At 54.1% G+C, this 17363-nt stretch overlaps 1 protein-coding gene and 1 pseudogene across 6 annotated transcripts in view; one reads left to right on the forward strand and one right to left on the reverse strand.

The window, feature by feature from the left end:
• Window positions 1-1431: 1431 nt before the first annotated feature.
• Window positions 1432-15584, reverse strand: LOC132491690 (RNA transcription, translation and transport factor protein-like; annotated as a pseudogene).
• WNK2 (WNK lysine deficient protein kinase 2) overlaps window positions 15436-17363 on the forward strand; it is a 160328-nt gene continuing 158400 nt past the window's right edge. For all 6 annotated transcript variants that reach the window (XM_060101216.1, XM_060101219.1, XM_060101221.1 and 3 more), the window contains exons 1-2: window positions 15436-15525; window positions 16104-16783. In XM_060101216.1, coding sequence (XP_059957199.1) covers window positions 16106-16783 — 678 coding nt within the window. In that variant the 5' untranslated portion in view covers window positions 15436-15525; window positions 16104-16105. The remainder of the gene's footprint in view (window positions 15526-16103; window positions 16784-17363) is intronic.

The raw sequence follows: 17363 nt of genomic DNA on the forward strand, positions 1-17363 counted from the left end.
CTCCATCAGTAACTCTGGACCTTGGGCACTTACTGCACTTCCCTAAACCTCAGCTTCCTCCTCTGTAGAGTGGGGACGGGAATCTTCACCTCACAGTATAGTGGGCAGGATACAAAGAGAGATGGCCAGTGGTCAGCTGTGTCTGGGACTGGGAAGCGGCAATGTTTTCCTCTTTCTCTCTTCCCAGAGGAAGAAAGTAGCCTTGAGCACAGATGTTGCTTTGTCACATCTAACGTTGATGCTCTCAGAGCCTGATTGTGCCTTGCTGCCTGGATCGCCCACGTGTCCTGAATGGCCAGGTGCCACCAGGGGGCGCAGCGCACCAGGGTCTGAGAATGGACCTGCTGTCCAGGAGACTGAGCAGGGAGAGGGCACAGGACTTTGTTTGAGGAATGTGGAGAATTTAGTCAAAGATTTTGTTGGGCACAGGCAACCAAGGGAAACACAGATACACTTCATCAAAATTAAACACTTTTGGAATCAAAGGACACTATTAAGGGAGTGAAAAGACCACCCACAGAATGGGAGAAAATACTGGCAATTCACAGATCTGACAAGGGTCTAGTGTCCAGAATATGTAGAGACCTCCTAAAACTCAACCACAAAAAGACAAACAACCTGATTCAAAAATGGTCAAAGGACTTGCATAGACATTTATCCCAAGAAGATATGCAAATGGTCAGTAAGCACATGAAAGTATGCTCAACATCACAAATGTTAATCAAAACCACAGTGAGATACCACCTCACACCCATTGGGATGGTTAGAATAGAAAAAATGGAAAATAAGTGTTGGTGAGGATGTGGAGAAATTGGAGCCCTTACACTGCTGGTGGGAAAGTAAAATGGTGCAGCCACTGTGGAGAACAGTTTGGTGGTTCCTCAAACAGTTAACACAGAATTACCTTACGACCCAGCAACTCCACTTAGATATATACAAAAACATGTACACGAATGTTCGTAATAGCCAAAAAACAGAAACAACCCAAACGTACACCATTGGATGATGGATTAAACAAAATGTGGTATATCCAAACAATGGAATATTAATCAGCCATAAAAGGGGTGAAGTGCCAGTACCTGCTACAATGTGGATGAATCTGGAAAATATGCTGAGTGCAGGAAGCCAGGCACAAAAGGTCATGTATGGTATGATTCTATTTATATAAAATGTCCTGAATAGGCAGAGACAGAAAGTAGATTCGTGGTTGTCAAGGTCTGGGGGGCCCTGAGTGGTGAGTGATTGCCTGATGGGTACAGGATCTGTTTTTTGTTTTCCACTTTCCTCAACTTTATTAAAGAAAAGGCAATGATGGTAGCTCTCTAGAACATAGTAAAATTTCTGGGATTCTTCCATTGAAAATGTGGTATTTGATTTCCAAATATATGCCAGAGAGCACTAGGTAAGGGGGAAGCTAAAATTCTAAAATGTTCATCTTCCAACTTTCTCCAGTCCGTGGTCTGTCTTTGGATCAGCAGTAGTCACCTGAACAGCCACTCTGGCTGCATTAATTTTTGTCTGCAGCTCTCTGAGCTCTTCTATATGCAGCAAGTGCAGGATTTGACCAGCTTCATTAAGAACCACGTCTCTTGCGTCAAAACCAAGAATATACTTGTCTAAACCAACAGGCAAGACCTCTTCTGCTGGGTTTGTGCTAGCAGCTACATCCTGTGTCAGGGCTCTTGGACCAAAATGCTAATTGCCTGAAGCACTGTCAGGTAACCACCATAAACTGACTCTGAAAGTTAGCCTGGACCATGACACCAGCCCTAAAATTAGGATTATTTACATCCAAATTGATCATGGGCTCTGCATTTTTAGTTGCATTGTCAGCATTTTTTGCATTATCAGGTACCAAATCCTTGTATTTTTCAGCATTATCTCCATATTCGAGACTAACAGCTAAACCAAGAAGCCAGTCAAATTGCTTCTTGTCCATCTTGAATCTTGAAAGAACAGTTGACATCTCTGAGATACTTTTCAAAGAACTTGGGCTGGTCACTGCTGTGGATGTTTCTTAGATTACCTCTGTCTTCAGTCTTGTAGTGTCTACTTTTCTGGTCTTCAATGCAAACATCGTTTCTAAATTTTGTTTCATCTCTTCAGTAGAAGAGGTAGGTGGTGGTAGTTGAAGGCCATTGTGCTCCCTGCTTCAGTCGGGAGAGCGGGGTATCCTTTGGGGGTGACGAGAACATTCTGGGTCAGTGGTGATGGTTGCATAAGTCTGTGAATGTGCTAACAACCACTGAATTGTACACTTTAAAAGGGGAATTTTATGGTATATAAGTGATGTCTCAATTAAAAAAAGACTTACTTGCTCAGTGTGATATGTGGTGGCTGAGGGTTGGTCATGTCCTTGCAACTCTGGCCCCCCAACCCAGGGCATTCTTAAACGTTTCTGCCCAGTTTCCACATATTTCCAGCTTTCTGTCAAATTCATGTCCTCATTCATTTCGCACTGTGATTCGGGACCCTGCTTGGCTGACCCAGGGCAGTTACAACACAGGAACATCAGGTCTGCAGTAAGTCTGGGCATCTTGAAGGCCGTGTGCTCCCATCCTGGAGAGATGCCAGCAGGGCTGGCTGTCACCCCTCAGGTCCTGGGGAGGGGCTTCCTGTATCAGCTGGGGGCTGGACCAGATGATGTTGATTTTCTCTGTCATGCACAACATGCATGCATTCAAAAAATATCTCCAGAGGTACACACAGTACCTCAGAGTAGATTAATTTATTCAACTAAATAACAAATAAACACTGTTTTATAATTGGCCCTGCGACTGAACTGCTGATCCGCAGTGAGGTTAGGGTGAAGTCAGATAGAAGCAGCACTTCCCCACCCTGAGGAGCCCAGCACAGTGGGGTGTATATCACGAGCTGACCATGACCGGGCACTGAGCACCATGGTGTGCTTCTTAAAGTGCACAGCCAAGAAAAGTGCCAGAACAGTGCCGGGTCTGGGAGCTCCAGGTGCTGGGAATCCAGGATGAGCTATCTTCCCCTCTATTATTATAGTTTTCATCCTGCAGGTCAACAAGGAGAGCTCAGAGAGGTCAGTGAACCTGTCCAGGGTTTCACAGCTGACCATACGGGGGCCACTTCCTAGTTTATCCTTGACAGATTGTGATCCTGTTTTTTGCCTATTCATCTTTCCTCCCTTCCCTCCCTCCTTCCTTCCCCTTCTCCCTTCCCTCCTTCTCTGTGTCCCTCCCTCCCTCCCTCCTTCCTTTCCTTCCACCCTCTAATCCTTTGAGCAGAGACCACCACATTCATTCACTCATCTGCCCATCCTCACCTTGCAAGTGGGGAAACTGAGGCTGGAGAAGGGTGCCACCACCCCCTCAAGACCACTGAGCCTCCTGGCTGCCTCCACCTGTGGCTGCAGGGCCTCGCTCCATTTGTGTTAAATTCTTGTGGAAGAAGATGAGGGTGCAAGGCTGCAGGCTCGGTCCTCCCAGGGGAACCATCCACCTCCCAGCCCCCCTCCACAGGGAACCTGCAGAGTCGGCGATGAGCATGGACACTGCTTGGATCAGGTGGGAACTGGTCTTTGCACCTCATCAGTGGCTAGACTGTTCTGGGCTGGGTCCTGGACCCACTAGGAAAGACCTAGTGAGTGTTTGCTGAAGGAATGAATGAACACACTTTGAAACACGTGTGCCCATGTATAGTCTAGAGGGGACACAGCGCAGCATGATGGCTGTCAGGTTGGGTGTTGGGGTTAGAGGTGAAGTCCCCTTCTCAGAACTTTCTCTGATAGCACACTGCTTCAGTCAAGACATAAGAGAAAAAGTAGGGGCTTCCCTGGTGGCGCAGTGGTTGAGAGTCCGCCTGCCGATGCAGGGGACATGGGTTCGTGCCCCGGTCCGGGAAGATCCCACATGCCGCGGAGCGGCTGGGCCCGTGAGCCATGGCCGCTGAGCCTGCACGTCCGGAGCCTGTGCTCCACAACGGGAGAGGCCGCAACAGTGAGAGGCCCATGTACCGCAAAAAAAAAAAAAAAAGAAAGAGAAAAAGTAGCAGATGTTTATGGGGATGCGAGCACTTATCTCAAAGAAAATACTTAAATACTAGAAAAGGTGGGTGCGAGGTGATTCCTGAGGTGGGAGTGCGGGAGAGAGGCCCCATCTGTGAGAGAGTTCACAGGGCTGGCTCTGGCCTCCACACTGCCAGTGGGAGGACCATGTGAAGACCCTGAAGAGTTGAGGTGTGGCCTCCCGTTTCAGCACGGTGGGCTGGTGAAAGTCAAGGCTGACAGGCTTTGTTAGTTTCAGCTGAGTTTGGGGACCTGGATGGGACCTTGGTGTGGATAGGGGTGCTGGGGCTAGCTGACTCCACGTCTAGGCATTTACCCCATGAGCTGCATTTCCACAGGTTATTCTGTTTTTGTAGAAGCAAAAGGGTGGAGTCACCAAAATGCCCACAACAGGGCTTGGGAAGATAAACCTGGCACATGATGCAACACAATGCCACGTGGCCATCAACAGAGGAAGGTGAACTGGAAGTGATGGTCTTCAATGAGCATGAATACAGCAAGGTCCACTCACCCACTGGCTGGGCTAGGTTCCCTGGGGAGGGCGGGGGGAGTGGGACGGCCCCCCAGGGCTGCCCACCATGAGAGCAGCTCCCCTGCTGGCACAGGCCCAAGGGAAGTGTGGGAACCCTCACCAGGATGTTCTGAGCAACCTTCCCCAAACAGCCCATCAGTGTCACCTGAGTGACGGAGTATAGGGCCATGGTCCTCCGTGCTGCAGGCGCCTACACACCGACCACAGGCCTTGGGGACGCTCTCAGTGGAAGCAGCAGCAGGACTTCCGGGTGTGAGGCCCTGCTCCATGACATGGCAGACAGGGCGTTCAGACTCGAGCTAGGCTCCCTGGGCCCTTGTGGTTTTGAGGTTGGAAAGGCTCACCCGGTGCTTCTCCTGCCTTGCCCTTGCCCTGGCAAAGTCATCGGTAAGGTTTGCAGGTGTTCATCTGGTAGCAAAATGACAGACAACAAAACAGCATCCAGGCTGTGATTACTGTGAAAGCAGGGTTGGGGCCACCTCTGGGGTGTCAGGACCCAGGAGGACAGAGTTCTGGCATCACCGCCGGTGTCACGTGAGTGTGTACTTTGTAGTGATTCTTTAGTCTGTTTAATGCACGTTTCTGGGTTTGTTTTGCATTTTGCAGTGGAAGGTGTTTACAATATAAATAGACAAACCAATGACCAGAATTTTGAGGAAAGTGAGTCTGCAGTGTGCCTGGCCTACCCCCACTTGGGCAAACCCAGGAGGGAAAGGGTCCACGTGTAGAAAATGCGTCTGAGGACACAGAAGCCGGCACCTCCATGTGGAGGGAAACAGGCAGGGGGTGGAGTGTGAGAGACCTGCTGGGCTCCCGGAATGCTGAGTCCTATGCTGTATTCTTGTTGGAAAAGGTGGGACTAAAATGCTGCTGTGAATGGAGTCCCGAGCTGTTGCTCTCAAAGCAGGTGTTCACGCCCTGGCTTGCCCGGGCTGCAGGGAGGGAGGGACTGAGGGGGGTTGGGTCATTCTGAAGAGAGCAGGATGCAGCCTCATGGAGACCCAGCTGAGTGACCTGATGGATGTCCCTGCCCTTGCGGAGGTCACCTCCTTTGGGGGTGTGATAATGGGCCAGGCTACCTTGGGACCCCGTGAGTGAATGCTGGTGCTGGTGCTTTGTGAATGGCCGGTCCCTGTGCACCCCTGGACCATGCTGGCCCCTCCCCAGGTGCCACCCTGAGAACACCCTGGACTCCAGTCAGCACTACCCACAGTCATCGGTCCATGTGGTGTGGGGGACGCTGGCCTCTACCGCCGGAGCCGGGCATGGGCTGCAGGCAGCCATGGGGACCACGGAGTTGGGGGTCTGGCTGGCAGGGACCAGGCATGGACTAATTGATCAATCCAGCAGCCCCTCACCCCAACCATGGCACAGGCTGACAGTGGACGCTGACCCAGCCCCAGCATAATCTGGGGGAGGATGGAGAGCTCAGGGGCATGGTCCTCAGCTGCCTAGAGCTGCAGTGACCAATCCTCCTATGTTCTGGCCTAGGCTGCCTACTATAAGCACTGCAGATGTCTGCTCTGTCATATTTATGGTGACATTGGGGGTTGGCAGATAGGAAACTGAGGCCCAAGAGGTGAACTTATTGCAGGGTACCCAGCCCAGGCATCTCTCCCTCAGGGTGGTGTGGCCTACAGTGGCCCAGGGGCTGGACTTCAGTCCAGGCCACACTCCTGATGGCCACATACAGGCCTCTGTCTTGAGGCTAAAGGCCTTGCTCAGTAGGGAGCTCAGAAGAATGAGATGGATCAGTTAGCACAGATTCATCTCCAACTGGCTCAGGGTCTGCTGGGAAGATGGAGGTGCCAGCACCAGGGGAGCAGGGTCCCTGGGCTGGGACCTGAGTGTCTGTTACAGAGAAGCAGATGCTTCGATAAGGATGAGTTCAGGCAGGGCTGTGGGCCTCTCAGGGACCTCATCTCTCTGGGGAGGTGACTTCTGACCCTAAGGCTGACGGAGCAGACAGAGCCAGCCACTCAGAAGCTGAGCGAAGGTGTTCTGGGGGTCAGCAGGGCAGGGAGATGTCAGCCCCTATGAGGACAGCTCAAAGAAAAGAAAACTGGTCTGGACCCGCGGGCAGAGGCTGAGCTCACGCATGATGGGAGACACGGAAATTAAAGCCTTGCTGGGATATGGAGTTTCTCCTCATGCAAAAGTCAATTAACGTGCTCTGTGGGCACGCCTACATCACTGGTGGGAGTGTAAATTGGTACAACCTCTCCTGAGAGCGATTTGACAAAATCTGACACAATTACAAATGCATAAACTTCTGACTCAGCAGCTGGTTCAGGGTTGGCCAAGCAGGTGGGTGCATGGTACAGCTGTGGGACAGTTGTGGCTGCCAGAAAGGCATAAAAACAAAAAAAAGGAATTCACCCAAATAAAAATAACCACTGCTGATATCTGGTGTATTTTCTTTGAGATCATTCCTTTATTTGCTCTGTTAACAATTGTTCCTTGAGCTACCAGGATACACCAAGCTTTCTTGTGCCAGGAATCCAGTGTGGAGTGTATCAGTCCACATTTGCTGCAGTAACAAGTGATCATAAACCCCTTGGCCTAGGATAATGAAGGGTTACCCAGGCCTCCGCCTGGAACTTTCTCATTTCCAATCTTTTGGCATTTATATTAATTCTAAGGTAAACCGCTCTAGGTCTAAATCTTTGCTTTCCTCAGGGTAGATCCCAAAAGCGAATCAGAGTAAGAATAAGTGTGAGGCTTTTCCAAGCTGCTTTCCTGAAAGGCTGGACCAACCGACTTGCTCGCAGCTTGCCTGTCTGCACCGGGCCTTATTATTAAACCAGGACTGCTAATCTCCACGTGAAGATGCCTGTTTGTCTTGCTTGCCTTCTGACAGCTCCTGGTGAGACGAAACTGTGGTTCTCCACATTCCATGACTTTCTGTGCTTGTCTGAGTGTGACTTTCACTCTCTTTTCTTTTGGGAATTTGGACTTTTCCACTCATACTGAACCCATATTGACTCATATGAGTTTTTGCATATTAATGATAACTCCCCTTACCTTTTGTATCTGCTGTGAATCTTTTTCCTCAAGGAAATGCCTGCCTTTTGATCTTGTTTCTTAATATTTTAAAATTTGGTCAGTTTTACCTTTCCTTTTCTTAAAAAAAATTTATTTATTTATTTGGTAATGCCGGGTTTTAGTTGCGGCAGGTGGTCTCCTTAGTTGTGGCTCATGGGCTCCTTAGTTGTGGCATGTGGCCTCCTTAGTTGTGGCATATGAACTCTTAGTTGCAGCATGCATGTGGGATCTAGTTCCCTGACCAGGGATCAAACCCGGGCCCCCTGTATTGGGAGCACAGAGTCTTAACCACTGTGCCACCAGGGAAATCCCCTACCTTTCCTTTTTATTTATTTTTTATTTTTTATTATTTTTTTTACCTTTCCTTTTTAAATCCCCCCTCTCTCTTCCCTGCCCAGTCCCCTGTTGCTCTTGTGTCTGGAAGTTCCCCCCAACACACACACACATCTGACGAATGTTCATGGAAAGCTCCCTCTAGCTGAGACGAAGCCTCTTTTGAACCTGGAGCCCTGGTTCTGTAGCCTGCTCACTGTATGCTCTTGCCCTTTTCATCTCTAAGCCTCGGTTTCTCCTCCTGTTAAAAGACCTACTTTGCTCTTGCTGGTGTCTGCTCTGGCCTCCGCCCCTCAGCTTCAGAACCAAGGCACCCTGCCCCCCCCCACTCACATCCTCAGAGACACAGACCAGAAATATGTCAAGCCCCAACACAGCACATTATGCCCCACGTCCTTATCCTGTGGGCTCTAGGGCTCAGCTCCTGCCTGGCTGTCCCTGTGATAATGATGCAGAAATCACCCCAGGCCCTGAGGCTGCCTGTAGTACCCCTCTGCGGATGCCAGTCATATTTCAGGTCCTTATTCAAAGCAGAGTATGCTTCTGGTCATTGGTGCTCAATTATCTTGCAAAATGACAATTCTGTCTCTAAGACCGATAAGTATTTGTTAATTGAGGGGTCACTGCTGTGGGTTATTGATCAGTGACTTCATTCCTGGATGTGTAGTTCACATAAAACCTTCTAGAAAAACATGTTGCAGCCTGATGGCCCCAGTGGCTGTGACCTGCTTCTTTGGCAGGTGTGTGCGGAGCACTGAGCCCAGGAGGGCGGCATTAGTGTTCAATGAGCACCTACTGTGTGCCAGGTTGTCTTGGAGCCTCGCATTCTCCCTTGCATGGTGTGATGAGGTGAGCCATTTAGCAGACGAGAAAACTGAGGCCACGAGGGTAGGAAGTGTGCATGGGGCTCCCTGGAGGTTGGTGCAGGTCTTCAAAGGGGAACCAATACTGCTTCCCCAAGGTCAAGGTCAGGGTGTAGGTGGGATGCTTCCCCTTATTTTGGAACAAGCCCTCCTCCCACATGCAGTCCTTGGACCCATGGGAGACACGTGCCCAGTCTGGCACATCAGAACATCCCAGCCCTGTCTACAGGGGTGGTTCAGGGATGAACACGTGACCTGTCAGCTAAAGACATTTCATTCCTGGGCTTTCCCTAGGGCTATGGAGGGAAAAGCTGGGAATTTCGACGTGGCGCTGCTGGTGGACATGCGTGCCTTCTCCAGGAAGGGTCAGAGTGTGCATGAAGCCACCGCAGAAGGAAGCATAGCTGAAAGACAGGCAGTGCCTCCTCACGCGATGTGGCCATTTTCCACTGTGTGCACTGGGCCTGGCCCCCAGTAGGCTCGACAGGTGTCTGATGATATATTATGTCACCTGGGCACCTCTTCATTCTGAATGAACAGGCATTCCCAGGGGCAGGCATTGCAATTCGAGCTGGGTCTGCTGGAAAACCCCAAGTCAAGCAGGCTGAGTCTCCAGCCAGAGGAAAATGCCTCTTCTGCATCACATGGAAAATTGTGTGGCTGCCCTGGGAGCTGATGGGGGCTGATGGGGCCCACTGAGTATAAAGTGGAAACTCTGAGTGGGAGAGACCCCTGGGAACCCCTGGGGTAGTCAGCTACCCCAGCTGGCAGGACAACCTGACTCGGCCACCGGTCAGAACCTGCCCTGGACAGTGGCGTGGCTCTGGTCTGAGGACCCTGCCAAGCCACTGTGGCACCTGGCTCTCCATGCTCCTTCTCTCTGCTCTGTCCGCACGAGCCCACATGTTTGCCCCTCCACTGGCTAGCTCTGTGGTCCTGAGCAAATCACTAAGACCTCAGACCTCCATGTCCCCCTGTGGAAATGGGGATTGAATGGCTCTCTTGAATCGGGGCCATTCCTCTCTCCATGGCAGGTCCCACCAGCAAGGAGACAGGTGGCAAGGCAGGAGGTGGCCAGAGTCCAGGATGGCTATCATGTTTCAGTCCTACTGGCCTGCTGGACGCCTGGGGATTCCTTTAGCGATTCTTTCACAACGCCGGGAACTGGGTGCCACCATCACCTGGTGACTGAGGAAACTGGAGTTCAGAGAACTTAATTAATGAATTGAAGGTCATGGCCAATGGGTGGTGCCAGGATTTGAATTGGATCCATACCTCTAGACCCTTGCTGGATCAGTGTGCCCCTCTTTCCCAAAAGACACGGGCAAGACATTAGGTGGAGTTGCCTCTTGTCCAAAGTGCAGAAAAATGCACAAAAGCAGAAGCATCCACTGCTAACATTTTGGTGTGTTCCCTTCCGGTTTTTCTCCTGTGCACTGTTACTTCAAGTTATCTCCTGTCTCATTATAAAACTCCACGAAGAGCATTTAAATGGCCTCATCATATTTGACTACATAGGAATAACACAGTTTACTGAGCCATATTCCAATTGCTGAACATTACGTTATTCCTAATGTTTACTATAAACAGCCCTTCAGTGAACATCTTTATGCACCACTATCTGCATAGCTGGTCACTTCACTTGTATAAATTCCCCAAAAGGGAATTACTAAAGGGTATAAACATTTTTTTAGATTCTTGCTCCAACTGCGAACTGCTTTCCGGGAAGCCTGTGTCAATCTGCTCAGTGAATCCAACTGGGCAGCAGGATGAGACAGAGGCAGTGGATCCGCGGTGAGCGAGGGCTGGCGTGCGCCATCAGCACCAAGAGGAGAACATGGCCCAGAATTTGGGGCCTCACCGGGATGTGGCTGCTCTGGAGGGCAGTGGATCGACGTGGTTGGGCCTGAGGTCAAGCTAGAATTGAGGGAGGGTCCTGACTCCTCGGCCTGCCCATTAAGACGGATCCCCTAAGAGGAAGGAGTTTAGAGTTGAGGAGAGCGCTGAGGCTGAGACTGGGTGGAACATCCATTCAATACGAGGGGTTAGATGCCAGGTGCTGGCAGGGCTGAGTGAGCACAATGGGGGCTCCGCTCCCACTGAAACCCAGACTCCAGCGCACACTCTGGGTATGGACAGCAGGAAGCTGTGGAGCTTGGAGGAGCAGCCACCCCAGGGGACGCTCAGCCCCGGGGGCTGGGAGTGTAGAGGGGGAAGCTGCTGTGCTCTGGCTGCTTCCTCAAAGGGGAACACAGCCATGTGACTGGCTCTGGGGACTAAAAGAAGCCTGATGGAGAGCTCTTTCTACCCCCTGCCCAGTGGACGTGGATGGGAGCCCCTTCCAATCGGCTGCCACCAGCACATCCTCTGGCAATGCCTCCCTGAAGCCGCTGGGGGCTGGGAGAGGTGGAGCACAGACTCCCAGCCCCAGTGCTCTATGGGGTGGAGCTGGAGGTGGGCTGGGTCACGGGCATGTGACAGCAGAGCCAGCAGAGCTAGAGCTCCAGGGGCCATGTGGACAGAGGTGCTAAGAGAGGGTGAGAGAGAGCTGGCACGATGGAGAAATGTGCCAGCTTGCCGAAGACCGGCCCCTGGAGCTAGGAAAGTCGATGGGCAAGGACGGGCCACAAAGTCCTGGAAAGGCTGGACGGCAGCAGTTGCAGGCTGAGAGGCAGCTCACTGTGGGGTGTGGGTAAGTTGGCCTGGTTCACCTCCGGGCCCACTGCCTGCAGTCGACTAACTCAGGCGAGTCTCTTTGCCTCTCTGCTGCTTCCCATCTGATAACAGGGCCCTCTAGGACAGTGTGGGGCAAGACAAGAGAATTCCTGCAAGGACTTAGCTCAGCACTGGGGATCATCATCTTTTTTGTGTGTGTGTGTCGTATGCGGGCCTCTCACTGTTGTGGCCTCTCCCGTTGCGGAGCACAGGCTCCGGACGCGCAGGCTCAGCGGCCATGGCTCACGGGCCCAGCCACTCCGCGGCATGTGGGATCTTCCCAGACCGGGGCACGAACCTGTGTCCCCCGCATCGGCAGGCGGACTCTCAACCACTGCGCCACCAGGGAAGCCCCATCATCATTATTATTATTTCAGCAGCATGACTTACTTGAGGCCCCACCATCCACTGGGCTCAGTGACCCACCCCCATTTTGGATGGCTATCAGTTACTCAAGATCCCTAGGTCGAATTCCTGGGGCTTTAGGAGAGACGAAAACATGGAAAATGACCTGTGTTTTCTTCTGCCTGTCTCTGTATTTCATGATCCACGCAGGTCTCTAGGGCCACTTGACCCTTCTCTTTGCAGATCAACTTCAATCCTGCTCTGAGACACTAAAAGAGGGCTCACTCAGTGGGTCTCAGGTGGTGGACACTGACATCATCTCTTGCGAGCAACCAGAAGAATTCACACCCCGTCTACTTCTACCGAGTGCTGAAGAGGCTGAGAGTGAAAGGCAGGCTGTGACCAAGGATGACAGTCAGGGCAAACGCAGTGCTCCAGCTCCCGAATTTACCGCAACTCCTGCAGAGGTCGAAGGCTGGTGTGAAGGTGTGCAGGTGCCCTCTGTGCCCACCTAGCAGTTCCCCACTGAGACTGATCTGCACCCCCATGGCTCAGGCCACTGAATGGGTAGGAATGACCACTGAGTGGTCTTAGCTGTTCTTCTTCAGACTTTTAACCAGAAAAGTTTAAAAGTTGTTTCTAAAAGTTGTGTCCGTTAAAACAGAATTCCTGGGGGCCAGGAACTGAGTGGTGCAGTCTGGGAGTGGTCCCTGAGGGGAGCCTGTGTGTTGATAGCATTCCCCACACCTGGCAGCAGGCTCACTTCAGCAGGGTGATGGGTAGAGGATTTCAAACACCGGCACATTCCAGGACATCTGAGGGCTAAAGCCGCATTCTCTGGACTGAACCAGCTAGGATATAAACCTAGCATCTGGTGCGAGCCTAACTGTGTAAAATTAAATGGTAACTTGCTGCATAGGAAAGAAAAGGTTTGAATCATTATTTGGTTATTATTGTTATTTTTTATAAATTGATTTATTTAATGTATTTACTTTTTGGCTGCGTTGTGTCTTCGTTGCTGCGCACGGGCTTTCTCTAGTTGCGGCGAGTGGGGGTTACTCTTCATTGCGGTGAGCGGGCTTCTCATTGCGGTGGCTTCTCTTGTTGCAGAGCATGGGCTCTAGGCATGTGGGCTTCAGTAGTTGTGTCACATGGGCTCCGTAGTTGTGTCTCATGGGCTCTAGAGCTCAGTCTCAGTAGTTGTGGCGCATGGGCTTAGTTACTCCGCGGCATGTGGGATCTTCCTGGACCAGGGCTCGAAACCGTGTCCCTTGCCTTGGCAGGAGGATTCTTAACCACTGCGCCACCAGGGACATCCCCATTATTTGGTTATTTGATGCAAGCCTGCTGAGCGTCTCCTGAGTGGACAGCTGCACATGGAAGGACATGTGCCTGCCACGGGAGGTGCCATGGGATCACACTTGGGTAACAACTTAAAAAAGTTTTTATTTCTACTTTTTCTATCTTAAATTTCTTTAATGAGTACTTGCTCTTAAAAAATCAATATGGCCACAAAAGAAGTGAAGTACTGATATATGCTATAATGTGGACTAAGTGAAACATCATGCTGAATGAAAGAAGCCAGTCACAAAGGACTGTTGTATGATTCCATTTATACGTGATGTTAGGAATAAGCAAATCTATAGAGTCAGGAAGTAGATTACTGCTAGCCTGGGGCTGAGAGAGGGGTAATGTGGAGTGACTGCTAATGGGCATGGGTTTCTTTTGGGGGTGATAAGAAATGTTCTGGAATGAGACAGTGGTGATGGTCACACAACTCTATGAATATACTAAAACCCACTGAATTGTACACTCTGAAAGAGTGAATTTTATGGTATCTAAATTATATCCCAATGAAGCTGTTATTTAAAAATTCAACATGTTTTCAAATTTTTACAGAGAACAGAGTAAAAGAAATGTTACATCATCTTATTATAAGAGAGGGAAAAAAACTGTGTTATAGTACTTCTTGGCCCCCCGCTGGATGGGGAGACTTCCTCAAGGGGCCAGAGCCCCAGGGGCCCCATTATTTGCCCACCCAGTGGCAGGAGCTTCCAGGGCCTAGGAGCCCAAGCTTGCGAGGTCCATATACCCCCACTCCATCTGTCTGCCCCAGCACCCTTCCTTCAGTTCCCTGAGAAGCCTACCCTGCCCCCATCACCCCAGGACACCCCTGCTGCCCCCATCACCCCTGGATACCCCTGTTGCCCCCAACTCTGCTCTCCTGGCACAGTCCCACCATTTGCCCCTGTCCCCTTATGGGACCTGGGTTCTCCACTGTTTCACCTACCCTGGGGTGGGCCCCACATAGTCGTCAAGCGAGGAGCCACCTCCCCACGTAGTAGCCTGTGGGGGTCACTCAGGGAGGTGGCCCGGCTGCACTGGGTCTGACCACTAGACTGACCCCTGAGCCCACTCAAAGGCACACCCATCCTCAAAAGTACCTCTTGAGTGGGGCTCCCTGGGGGCAAGGCCAGACCCTGACCTTCCTACCAGTGGGCTTTGCTGGGAACTGACTGGAGCAGAGGCAGAGGGTAGGCCCTGTCTCCTTTCCTCCCTGCCTCTGTAAGCATTTGTTGAACACCAGCTGTGCACTGACCATTATGTCCATCTCATGGATGAGCAAACTGTGACCTAACTGCTTAGCTGTGTTCTCATGGGTCATGGGCCGGCAGAGAGAGTGAGCTCCCTGTCATGAGAGGTATGCAAACAGGGCGGCCCAAAACTACCTCTAAGGGCTCAGAGAGCACATAGCGCTGAGTCAGGGACAGGTCCTCTCCAGTCCCCCAGCACCTAGGTTGCCGCTGCAATGTGTGGGGATACTGCTGCCGTATTATGTACATCTGCCAGCTGTCGGTGGGCAGCAGTCTGCCGGCGATGACATGAATTGCCAGTCATCTCCTCCATTACCAGGCAGGCATGATGCCCACATGCCACGAGCATGTCCCAGGGAGCACGGTGGAAGCCAGACTGGCTTGCATGCGTCTGTCTGGAACATGCTTAGCTCCATCTCTTCTCAGTTTTCCCTTTGATAGGCCTAGGCACGTCATCATGGACAGGCTTGAAACGGATAGGCTTGCAGCTCAGGGTGTCTTCCTGGACTGACCGAGTCTTGGAACTGGCAGCCTTTCCAGGTGGACGAACTAGGATGGCCAAGCCAGGTTTGCAGGGGGTATAACAGATCATTCGCGGCCAGCAGCCGCGTGGGGCATTCCAAAGATCCTCAGGGGCCAGCAGTACCCGCCAGAGGGCGAGCATGAGGGCCGCAGTGGGCCTGCGCGGCCCCGGGGGCTGGCCCGCAGGTGGCCGCGCGCGCCGGAGGACAGGTGGGCGTGCCAGGCCCCGCCCCGCCGCTCAGGCCGGGGGCGGGCAGCCGAATGCCCCGCCCTCTTCGCGCGCAGGGTCTGAGCCGGTGCGGGAGCGCAGCCGCGCGGAGCTGAAGCAGCACCCGGGAGCGCGGCCCCGCAGCGGGCCGGCTGGAGGAAGTAGCTCCGCGACCCGGCGCCGAGGGTGATCCGGGTTTGGAGCGCAGACCCCGGCCCTGAGAGCGACCCCGGACCGAGCGCAGACCCCAGCCCCGAGCGCGGATCCCGGCCCTGAGCGCGGCCTCGCCCGCCCGGGCCGCCGGGCCGCGGGCATGGACGGCGCCTGTTCGCCCTGTGAGTGCCGAGCCCCCCGCCCGCCGCCTTTGTGTGCGCGCCGCGCCGCGCCGCCGCATCCCCCTCCCCGCGCGCCCCTCCTGCGCCCCGGGCAGCGTCCTTTGTGGAGCCGCCGCCTGGCCAGTACCTCCTTCTTCCCCAGCCTTCTTCACCCCTCCGCGGCCCAGGGCACGGCACCCCCACTCCCCCAGCCCGGGCCTCCCGGCCCCGTCTTAACCACCCCCACCTCCCAGGGACATCCTAGTAGGCCCCCTTCCCCGGGGCTGGGCAGGGCGCAGGTGCCCCTCTCCCCGGCCTTCCGGCCCCTTTTGCAGCCTCCCTCGTGTCCCCCGGGACAGCACAGCAGGGCTCCTCTCCGGCCCAGGCCTGAGCAGGGCACGGCTCCCTCCCACCCAGCCCGGCCTCCTGGTCCAGTCTGCAGCCCCCCACCCCCCGCCCGCCCCAGGGACAGCCCAGTAGGCCCCTCCGCGGCCGGGGCGGGCAGGCCGCGGGCCCTGGGGCGGCGCTGTCTCATCCCACGTCCCGGGCAGGTGCGGCGAGGCCCGCGCTCACACGGGCCTCTGTGTCCTTGCTCGCAGAGATGGACGACGATGGCGGCCGCCGAGACGCCCCCGGCGCACTGATGGAGGCCGGGCGCGGTGCGGGGCCCGCGGGCATGGCGGAGCCGGCGGCGGTGCCGCGGGCGCGGGCGGCGCGGCCCGGGCCCCAGCGCTTCCTGCGACGCAGCGTGGTGGATTCTGATCAGGAGGAGCCGCTGGGCCTGGAGGGGGCCGAGTCGCCGGGCGCGCAGCCCCCGCAGCCGCTGCAGCGAAGGGTGCTGCTACTCTGCAAGACACGCCGCCTCATCGCCGAGCGCGCCCGCGGTCGCCCGGCCGTCCCCGCGCCTGACGCGCCTGCAGCGCCGCTGGGCGACCTTGCTGTCCCCGGCCCTGAGCCCGCGGGCGTGCAGGAGCCTGGCCCGGACCCCGCGCCCTCGCCCGCGCCTGCCCCCGAGGGCGGCCCCCGCGAGGAGGAGGCGGCGGCGGCCGCGAGGAAGGAGGACGTGGGGGCTCTCGAGGTGAGGCCCGAGCTCGGGCGCGCACGCCGGGAGGAGCCCGAGGAGGAGGACGACGACGAGGACGACCTCAAGGCTGTGGCCACCTCCCTGGACGGCCGCTTCCTCAAGTTCGACATTGAGCTTGGCCGCGGCTCCTTCAAGACGGTCTACAAGGGGCTGGACACGGAGACCTGGGTGGAGGTAGCCTGGTGCGAGCTGCAGGTGAGGGGCGAGATGGCCGCAGGTGGGTGGTGGGCGAGTGCGTTCTGGCATCGGGCCATGCCTGGCCTTAGCCACCCCTGGCAGCGGCCATCTGTGTGTCACCCTCTGGGTGGGTGGTTGGTTGTGCTGGTGGTCTGTGTGGTGACGGTTGGGTGATGGAGGTCGGACCTCCCAGTGTGTGGTGTCTAAGTGTGGCACGATGTGGGCCCATGATGGAGACTGGGCACTTGGAGGGCGTGTCTTCCAGTGCCGATCAGTGCCGCTCCTTCTTCTGGGCTGTACTGACCCAGGCTGTCTGGATCGTCTGTGTCTGTGCAGAAGCAGTGTGTGGGCTGCAGGGCCCTGTGTCCAGGTGGTCACAGGGTGGTTTGGGGGACTCTCAGCTGCTCTTAAATGAGCACCTCACTGCGTCTTGCAGAGTGTAGATGCCCCAGTTGGGGATGTCTGAGGGGCTTTTCACCTGGGGTCTGTTTACGGTGAGGGATGGTGGGCTCTGGGGCAAAGCCTGGAAGTGTTGTACTTTGTCCTGTTAGTTCACAAAATGGATATGTGAGAAGTCTTAAAACCCAGTCATGTAAAA

Source organism: Mesoplodon densirostris, chromosome 6 (assembly GCF_025265405.1).
Source record: "Mesoplodon densirostris isolate mMesDen1 chromosome 6, mMesDen1 primary haplotype, whole genome shotgun sequence".
Lineage (NCBI taxonomy): Eukaryota > Metazoa > Chordata > Mammalia > Artiodactyla > Ziphiidae > Mesoplodon > Mesoplodon densirostris.